The 9891-nt window shown below is 49.3% G+C and overlaps 1 protein-coding gene across 1 annotated transcript in view; it reads left to right on the forward strand.

Moving 5' to 3' along the window:
* LOC107117704 (nesprin-2-like) overlaps nucleotides 1–8685 on the forward strand; it is a 77591-nt gene extending 68906 nt beyond the window's left edge. Inside the window, exons 23-28 of the mRNA XM_015419861.1 lie at nucleotides 1803–2003; nucleotides 3145–3273; nucleotides 4857–5048; nucleotides 5185–5271; nucleotides 6769–6809; nucleotides 7601–8685. Of these exons, the coding sequence (XP_015275347.1) occupies nucleotides 1803–2003; nucleotides 3145–3273; nucleotides 4857–5048; nucleotides 5185–5271; nucleotides 6769–6809; nucleotides 7601–7826 (876 nt within the window). The 3' untranslated portion in view covers nucleotides 7827–8685. The remainder of the gene's footprint in view (nucleotides 1–1802; nucleotides 2004–3144; nucleotides 3274–4856; nucleotides 5049–5184; nucleotides 5272–6768; nucleotides 6810–7600) is intronic.
* Nucleotides 8686–9891: the final 1206 nt, after the last annotated feature.

Genomic DNA, 9891 nt, shown 5'->3' on the forward strand with positions numbered 1-9891 from the left:
GCTCTGAGACTCCAAGTGAAGGGCGGGGTATAAATCCAAACTCCTCTTCTTCTTCATGAGTCTAAGCCATTACGAGAAATGGGTGGGGCTGGATCTGTTTGTGCAGCAGAGTCAAGTTGTAATGAGACATCACAGTCAGGCGATACAAGAATGGGCTGCATCGTTTCAGATGATGGAAGGGACCCTTTTAAAAAGAAATGTTCCTTTATGGGGGGGGGAAGGGGATCTGGAATGGTATGGTACAGCCGAGTCGCAACAGATCTGGGAGGCTAAGCAGGGTCCCTACTTGGACTGGAGACCATCAAGCATTGCAGAGGAAGGCAATGGCCAACCACCTCTCACTCGCCTCAAAAGCACCTTTCTGGGTTGGCCATAAGTCAACTGCAGTTTGCAGGGTGGGGGAGAAACTTGCTGCAGGAAGAAAATTAGCATGGCAGAGAGCAACCCAGAATACTGACTTTCTCCCTGATGTGTCCTTTCAAAACTAAAACCCAGGCAGTATTTGCATTCAAAATTGCATGCCCCACCTTGAGTCTGAAACAGTACAATCCATTCTACTACCTGATTCCCCTACATATATAGATTAGGCCTGTGTCTCACTCTAAATGACGCACTTAGAATTTAGGGCCCAGTCAGGTGCACCACCTAGCTGCCCCCAGAGTCGTGCAAGCCCTCGACTAGAAAATGTTGTTGGCCATGGAAGTCCATGCAGCAAATGACTGTTGATAGCACAGTAACCAACAACTTGTGGATCCAGTTGTGGGAGTCAGTTTGGTGTAGTGGTTCAGTGCGCAGGTTCTAATCTGGGAGAACCAGGTTCGATTTCCCACTCCTCCACGTGCAGCTGCTGGTGTGACCTTGGGTCAGTCACAAGTTCTCTCAGAGCTGTTCTCTCAAGGGCCGTTCTCTCAGAGCTCTCTCAGCCCCACCTGCCTCACAGGGTGTCTGTCATGGGGAAACACCAGGAATGTTAAGGCTTTCCAAACCTTTATAATATAATATCTAACACTGGGTAGGTAAGTCGAGGGTTTCAGGCGTTCATGAGGGGTCTATGTGGTCTGAGGAATATTCTTTCCAGAGCTGGTATACTTGAATGAAATAAAATTTATTTAAATATAGCTTAAATACGAGAGTAGCACAATGCAAACAGTACTGTGAATGATTTGAACAATTGCTTGGGGTCTCTCACAAGCTTCTCCTTCACTGACAGGGAGGTTTCAAGCAACTTTGTAACATAAACTCAAGGTCATGTAAGATCACTGTTTCTCTCCTTCAGACCTCAGAATCAACTCCTTATCAACTGTCTTAATTCAAGTCTAAGACTTAGAACTTAACAGCCCACACAGGGAAGCTCCTCCTTCTCTCTCATACATATCTTAACTGAACTTTTCTGTCTTCATCAACTGTCAAAACTCTTAACAGTCACCCCAGATAGACAGTCCAATCATCCACACAGCATCCATTCCAAAACCCCTCCCCCTCTCTGTCACTCACCAATCATATCACTTGCCTGATTCCAGCACTCTAGATTATCATCACAGCCATGCAAACCAAACTTTTAAAGACACACACACACACACAGTTAAACATGAAATCATTACAGGCAGGTTATAAATCCAACTCTTCTTCTTCTCCTTCTCCGGAAAAGGCAGCTAGTTCCAGCAGAAACTGAAAGCAGTGGGGGGTGGGGAATTGCTCCAGGCCTTTTCCCCAAATGAATTTGTCCAACCAAGATTCCCCATCCTCTTGCCGTGCCCCTGTTGCCTTACCCGGCCTCCTATAACTGCTTCTGTCCTCCCCAGGAGATGCTCAAGGCCTTTGACAACTATAGAGCCCTCATGCTGTCTGTCAACCTGACCAGCAGAGACTTCAAGCAAGCAGACAGCACCGAGTCCAAAGAACTTCAGAACCGACTCCGGCGGGTCAACTTGCGCTGGGAAAAGGCCAATCATTTACTGGGGACTTGGAGGAAGGGCATGCAAGACTCCCTGATGCGTTCCCAGGTCAGTAGAGACGCAGCTGGCTGCCTTTGTTTTCTTATGCAAGCAGCACTGTTGCTTGTTAGAGCGCCGCTCGAACTCCGCAATTTGCATCATTCCCCAGTAGTTGCACAGAAGCGTTTATGCACGTTAGAAGAAAACAGCTGTTCTTTGAGTATCCGACGCGTGTACTGAGACAACTCGGCAAGTAGCCAGGTTTTGCTCTCAAGTGATTAAACTTCGTTCTATTCAGATCTCGCCAGCCTATGAAGATGGAAAAACTGTTAGCTCAGAGTGACTTTATTGGGGATTGTGCAGCCTTCTACATTTGCTGTCAGTTAGCTGTAAATGGTAGGACTGCGGTGGCTCAAGTGGTTAAGACGCTGAACTGCAGACCGGAAGATCGGTAGTTCAGGAATTCAAGACCCGAGTGCCGCATGACGGAGTGAGCTCCCATCTCTGGTCCCAGCTCCTGCCAAACTAGCAGTTTGAAAGCAAGAAATTGCAAGTAGATAAGTAGGTACCACTTCGGTGGGAAGGTAACAGCATTCCGTGCACCTCGGCGTCTAGTCATGCCGGCCACATGACCACGGAAACGTCTTCGGACAGTGCCGGCTCTTCGGCTTGAAAATGGAGGTGAGCACCGCATCCCTAGAGTCAGATTCGACTGGCTTTTGAGCAAGGGAAACCTTTACCTTGTTAGAAGACAGGCATTGGCTTGATGAAGTACTGTTCTATGGTATCCATTGACCTGACTGGACCGCGATTTAATATTGTGAGTTAGTGTTCGTCCTTGTTGCCAGGTACTAGCGGCAAGATTTGTTATATCTTTTATTTCGATTGTTTTTTTTGTTAATCTTAGTATTCTGGTCGTGGACCATAATAAAGATTTTTGATGTTTGAGTGTCCTTCCACCATAAACAGGCAGAATGGAAACCACATTGCCCACTTCCACCTCCATAGATAATCTTTGCCATTCTGACCTTTGTGCCTCCCGCCTCCAGGGAACGACTCTAGAAAGGGTGGGGGGGGTCACCCTTAGTAGGACAGATCGGTGGCTCTAACCCCGTGGCATTCTCCTAGCCCAGTCTGTCTGCCCCAGCATTGGGTTGCATTGCATGGTCTGTCTGTGTCTTTCATAACACCCAAGCGCTTGCTTCTGCAGGACTTCCACGAGGTGAACCAGAAACTGTTGCTGTGGCTGGCCAGTGCCGAGACCCGGCGGCATCAAGCACGGGTTAAGGATCCGAATGCCGATCCCCACGTAATACAGGAGAGTCGGAAAGAATTGATGGTAGGTTTAAAACAGGCTAGCGCATCCGTCAAGTCCCAGCCAACTTATGGGTGAACTGTTGGGTTTTCAAGGCATGAGGCGAACAGGGGTCGTTTGCCATTTTTACCATAGAGTTTTGCCCAAAAGGCAGAGCATTGCCCCCAACGTCGCCGATGATGTAACTGCCCACCCCCAAAACACCCCCCAAATCCCCCCACCGGCGCAACAAATGGACCTGGCAACCCTGGGTGCAGCACAAACTTTCAACCTGGACTCTAATTGCAAGTTTTGGCCCCCAAGTCCCTGCTTCATTGTTCACAGCGCCTCATGGCTTGGAGGGGGGCGGGGAGGCTTCTGCAAGTGCAGTTTATCCTCAGCACCTTCTTCGAAGCCACTGGGCTGGGCTGTGTCTGTTTCAGTCAGTTTGGTGTAGTGGTTAAGCGTGCGGACTCTAGGCTGTGGTTACACGGCACGGTAATTGCGCCTTGTTCCCGCTTTAATTTCAACGGGAATATTTTGCTGCGGGTTTGGATGTCTACAGAGCCATCCCCCTTACCGGCTGCTGGCCGTCCCCCTCACCCCCATCTGGCGGCCGCGGCAGCCGCCCCAGGGCAGCTGTGGGGCCGTCCTTGCCATTGGCCCAGTTGCCACCAGCCTGGCGCGCCTTCTCCCGGTGCTTCTGGGCGGCCAGGAGGTTGAGCCCCAGCAGGAAGGGTGCCGTCTCCACCACCTCCTTGCCGCCCCTGTCCAGGCTGCCGGAGCCCCCACCTCTCATTCCCGCCTCCACTGTAAGCACTGACATTTTTTTTTTTAAAAAAAATGGATTTATTAAGCGCATGTATGCCCATGCGTTCAAACCGGAACCTTTTTTTAAAAAAAAAAACCTACAGAGAGCGGTCAGATGGCTCTATTCGTATTCATTGCGAAAGCGGGCTGTCCACATAGGTGAAATCGTGCATTCAAAGCGCAAGATCCAGGAAAGTACTCGATTTTCCCGGGGTCAGGAAAACCTGCGAGCATTGCGAGAGTGAGCCTGCTTTGGCGCCGGAGGCGGATTGGCGCATGTGAACAGAAAATTTAAATGCGGGAGGAGACAGCAGCGAATCCCGATAAAGGGACAGTGTGACCGCACCCTAATCTGGGAGAACCAGGTTTGATTCCCCACTCCTCCACTTGCAGCTGCTGGATGATCTTAGGCAAGCCATAGTTCTGTCAGAGCTATTCTGGAAAGAGCTCTCTCAGCACCACCTACCTCACAGGTAGTGTTCCCTCTAAGCTGAGTTAATGTGAGCTAGTTCACAGTTTTTTAGCCCCCGGCTCACACATTTGTGTCTGAGCTCAGGAAGGATGGCTGCAGAGCAAACTAATTGATGCAGCAGCCCAATCGCTCACTCACAACTTTAATGCCAGCAGCTCACAGAGTAGAATTTTTGCTCACAAGACTCTACAGCTTAGAGGGAGCATTGCTCACAGGGTGTCTGTTGTAGGGAGGGGAAGGGAAAGGAGATTGTCAGTCACTCTGAGACTCCGAGTAAAGGGTGGGGTATAAATCCGATCTCTTCTTCTTCTTCATTAACACCAGCTACTGTTTGTTTTTGTCTAAGCAACTCGAAAAAGAACTCCTGGAACGGCAGCTTCAAGTCCACGCCCTGCAGGAGATTTCCACGTACTTGCTCGCCAGATCCGACGGAGAGAAATACATTGAAGCGGATGAGAAAGTCCACATCATTGGGAAGAAGCTGAAGCAGCTTCTGGAAGGGGTTTCCCGTGACTTGAAGGTGGCGCGGGGCAGCCAGGTGGGGCTGAGTGGAGTTCTGCTGGTTTTGGCCGAAAATAGATTCACACCTTTTTTTTAAGATAGTCAAGAACTCCCATGAGAGACGGAGGTGTAATTCCATGCGAAACTTTTTTTTCCCCTTTATCTTATTTTAGGAGCTAAGTCCATTTCTACCAGGTTTGGACGAACTGGACTCTGGAGGCCATCTGCCGCAACCAGAGATCGCTCGCATCTCTAAAAAGGTGAGCAGCTATGTGGCTGTTCTCTACATACACGTTTTCTTGTAATTTAGTCCAGTGATTCTTAACCTTGAGTCCAGGCCCGTAGCTGGGGGGGGGGGCATTTTGGGGCCCCAACCCCTTAATTAAAAGCCCCGCCCCACAAACAGCCATGCCAGAAACAATGCTGCCTCTAAGCTGTGGAGTCTTGTGAGCAGAAATTCTACGTTGTGAGCGAGCGATGTGGCTGCTGTATACATTAGTTTCCTCTGGAGCCATCCTTCTTCGGCCAAGACAAACGTGTGTGAGCCGGAGGCTAAAAAACTGAGCTAGCTGACACGAACTCAGCTTAGAGGGAACACTGGCCAGAAACCTTATTTTTGAGGAGAGACCCCCATGCTGCTGGCAGTGGGGCTTCTGTGCCCCTCCCACTGTGGTCTTTTTTTTGGGGGGGGGGCATCACGCGACCCAGGAAAAGACAGTTCAGAGGGCCTCTGAATGCCTTCTGAGTTCCCTCCCACAGGGCAAGGAGCCCAGAAGAGCACTCAAGAGCGGCACCCTCAATACATCTCCCACAATCCCCCTGTCCTGCTAGCCCAGTCCTGCTGTAGACCACCGAGGTCAGAGGTGGCCAAACCGCGGCCTCTCCCCCAAACGTGCCTCTTCCTCTGAAGTCCCTTTGCGGCTCTCGAGCATCTGACATTTAAGTGTCTGCGGCTCTTACGTGAAGCAAGTTTGGCCACCCCCAATGTTCCCTCTAAGCTGTGGAGTCTTGTGAGCAAAAATTCTACTCTGTGAGCTACCGGCATGAAAGTTGTGAGCGAGCAATTTGGCTGCTGCATAAATCAGTTTGCTCTGGAGCCCTCCTTCCTGAGCGGAGACAAAAAATGTGTGAGCCGGGGGCTAAAAAACTGTGAACTAGCTCACACTAACTCAGCTTAGAGGGAATGCTGGTCATGGTGAGTCTTTCAAAAGCATCCCCAGGATCCTCTGGGAAACAGATTTCTTGCCCCGTGGAAGGGAACCCAAAGGGCATTTAAATGCCTTCTGAAGGCAATGAAATGCCCTCTGAACTGTTCCCCCCACCCCCCAGAACTGACCTCTTTCCTCCCCTGCCCCAGAAGGGAACCCAAAGGGCATTTAAATGCCTTCTGAAGGCAATGAAATGCCCTCTGAACTGCCCCCCCCCCCCCCCAAGAACTGACGTCTTTGCTGCCCTGTCCCCTGAAAGGAAGGGCTAGAAACAGGCTCCGAGCCTCCCCCCTTTAAAGACAGGCACTCAGATTAATTTAATTAACTGTAATTTAACTGCCCCCTTAGAAATTTAAATGCCCCCTGAACAAAAAAAACCCCGGCTGTGGGCCTGCTTGAGTCCAGGACTGCCTTGCCAGGTAGGCGGCGTTATGACTGAACCCTCCCCCTCCGTCTGCTAAGCCACAAGTCAAAAACACTTTGAAATTTTTATCCGTGTTCTCTTATTTCTTAAAATACAGTAATATTACATGTTGTAAATATCTGCAGGTCGATGGAACGAAGAAACTCGGGAGCAGAAGGACTAAAAGGTAGTTAGTGATTTTTAGCATTTCTTCCTTACTTGTGCAAAAGAGAGGTTTCCATTTAAGAGTGGTCCCAGGAAGACAGTAGTGAATTTTTGCATTGGGAAACAATTGCAAAATTTAAAACTCCCGTTAGGTTCTCTCTGTATACATACAAGGACTTTAGGTTGATTCCACATTGCAGGTGTCCTGTACTACTCAGTCGTTCCTTTCCCATATTCCGTCTGCCAGCAGAATTGTAACGGGGTTCCCATTCAGCTCTTCATAAAGTGCTGTATTCCACATGTGTCCATTCCTGCGGGCAAGATGCCACCATGCGTCTAAGTGCATATGTGTTCTCAAGTCACAAACAGCTCATAGCGACCCTAGCAAGGGGCTTTCAAGGCAAGTGAGAAGCAGAGGTGATGTGCCATGGCCTTCCTCTGCAGGGCCTTCCTTGGTGGTCCCCTGTCTGAGTACCAAGCCTGCATAGCTTCTGAAATCTGATAAGATAAGGACCTTAGATGGGCTCCCAGAAGCTAAGCAGGGTCAGCCCTGTTCAGTATTTGGATGGGAGACCACCAAGGACGTCCAGGGTTTCTACACAGAAGCAGGCAATGGCTAAGCCACCTCTGAATGTCTCTTGCCCTGAAAACCCTGCGGGGTGACCATCAGCCCTCTGCAACTTGATGATACTTTCCACCACTGGTGAGATCAGAATCCCATGTTCCTATCCAGTCCTGGGATGCCCGTTGTTTTGAATCCGTAAATAAACGAAAGTCCCGCAGTCGTGTTCTAACCTGTTCTTCTCATTGCAGAGTGAAGGAGACGGGCACGGTCAGCCCCCCAGCTCCAGAGAGCCCCTCCTTCTTCTCCCGCATGTTGCGAGCTGCACTACCCCTTCAGCTCCTGCTCCTCCTCCTCTTGCTTTTGGCCTTCATGATCCCATCTTCGGAGGAAGACTATAGCTGCACTCATGCAAACAATTTCGCCCGCTCGTTGTATCCCATGCTGCACTATATCAATGGACCCCCGCCGACCTAAAACAATCCGCGTTCTGCACTCCACACCAAAACGAACGCTTCTTTCGTGGGTGCCTCTTTCTATGCTGCTAACATCCGTCCAACGTCTTCATCCAGCCGAAGTTTCTCCCTGGTTTCGTGGGGAATTCGCACCAGGGCTTACCCGACACTGAGGTGGAACGGTACTAACGTTTGAGATCACCCTTGTGGCTGCCGGCCGACGAAACACTAAGCAATAGCTTGCTATCCCTGCAGCGCACTAGAGAACACGTCGAAGTTCCCATCTCCGAAACATTGCTCCTTCAGTAATTTCAACATTTGGGAGCGGGAGGGGAGCAGATATCAATTCCTCACTTTTTTGGTGTACAGAAGGTTCATTTTTTTATATATTTTAACAGTAAGCAATGTCCTTGTCACTTTGCACAGTGCGTAAGCGACCAGTAGACGGTCTTTGTGCTGAAAGGTACACAGAATTTGCAAGACGGTGTCATGTTAGCTACAGAAATTATTTTACTGCGAAAGACAAAGGCCCCTGAGGGCAGTTTGTTGGGAATTTTTCCTGCACTAGCCCTGCTGGAACGAATTAGCCGTGGTCTTGGCGCTGAAGGATTTCCTGCTGGGTTCCGCTCATTTTTAACGTGACAGAGAAAGCTTTGTCTTTTAAATTGGTGCCCAGCACACACAAAAGTCACAAACTTTATTTCCACCATTTTAATATAGTCGTAAAAGAAAGGTTTAATTTAAAAAAAAAAAAAGATATTTGTTATACTTTAGTATTTTATCTGCCCTATCTTTCTGGCTCAGTAAGTTGTATATGTTTCCAGAGGGGGGGAAATTTTAGTACGTAGAGCTGCCTTGTCTGATGGTCTTATTTTTTTGAGCTATTTTTTTAATTGAAATAAAGAAAGATTAAACAACAAAACAATGGTGATGCTGCATGTAGGTGGCTCGTATTGTGACTAGTTTTCTTTTTAGAACAATGCTGAGAATTAGCTGTACTGATTATTTCCTTTCTGTACAAATCAACGATGTCTAAGTTGTCACTTCTTTAAGACAAAGGTTATCAGGTATTGTGTTTTGTTTTGTTTTTAAACAATGCACAGGAAGCCAGAGGAAAGGTCTGGGCTTTGTAGTACAAACTCATAAGATCCAACAACAGGGCATAGATGCTGAGGCCTTCATTAGAACACAAGAACTGCCCTGCTGGATCAGACCAGTGGTCCATCTAGTCCAGCATCCTGTCTCACACAGTGGCCAGCCAGTTCCTCTGGAGGGCCAGCAACAGGACAGAGAGGCTGAGGCCTTCATTAGAACATAAGAGGAGCCCTGCTGGATCAGACCAGGGGTCCATCTAGTCCAGCATCCTGTCCCACACGATGGCCAACCAGTTACAATGGAGGGCCAACAATAGGGCATAAAGGTCGAAGTCTTCATACGAACATAAGAAGAGCCCTGCTGGATCAGACCAGGGGTCCACCTAGTCCAGCATCCTGTCTCACAGGTGCTGACCAGTTCCTCTGGAGGGCCAGCAACAGGGAATAGAGGCCGAGGCCTTCATAAGAACATCAGAAGAGCCCTGCTGGATCAGACCAGGGATCCAGCAACCTGCTTCACACAGTGGCCAACCAGTTCCTCTGGAGGGCCAGCAACAGGGCACAGAGGCCGAGGCCTTCATTACCACATAAGGAGAGACCAATAGTCCCTCTAGTCCAGCATCCTGTCTCACACAGCGGAGGTCCAACAGCAGGGCGCACAGGCCAAGGCCTTCCCTTGACATTGCCTCCTGGCATAGGGGCTTACTACCTCTGAATGTGGAACATGAGCCCTGTAGGATCAGGCCAGGGGCCCATCTAGTCCAGCATCTTGTTTGAAACACTGGCCAAACAATTATATTGGAGAGAAAACAGCCAGGGCATAGAGGCCAAGGCCTTCCCCTGACATTGCCTCATGGCACTGGAATTCAGAGGTTCATGGAGGTTCCCACATGATCCATATTGTTTCCAGTGCAGTGACACACGTGCAGATGGAACACTTCAGGATGGGTTTAGTGTGCACACGCTGAACTGATCGGTGCTGTAGCAAGCTCT

The sequence above is a fragment of the Gekko japonicus genome, unplaced genomic scaffold, assembly GCF_001447785.1.
Source record: "Gekko japonicus isolate JY-2015 unplaced genomic scaffold, Gekko_japonicus_V1.1 scaffold2958, whole genome shotgun sequence".
Classification (NCBI taxonomy): domain Eukaryota; kingdom Metazoa; phylum Chordata; class Lepidosauria; order Squamata; family Gekkonidae; genus Gekko; species Gekko japonicus.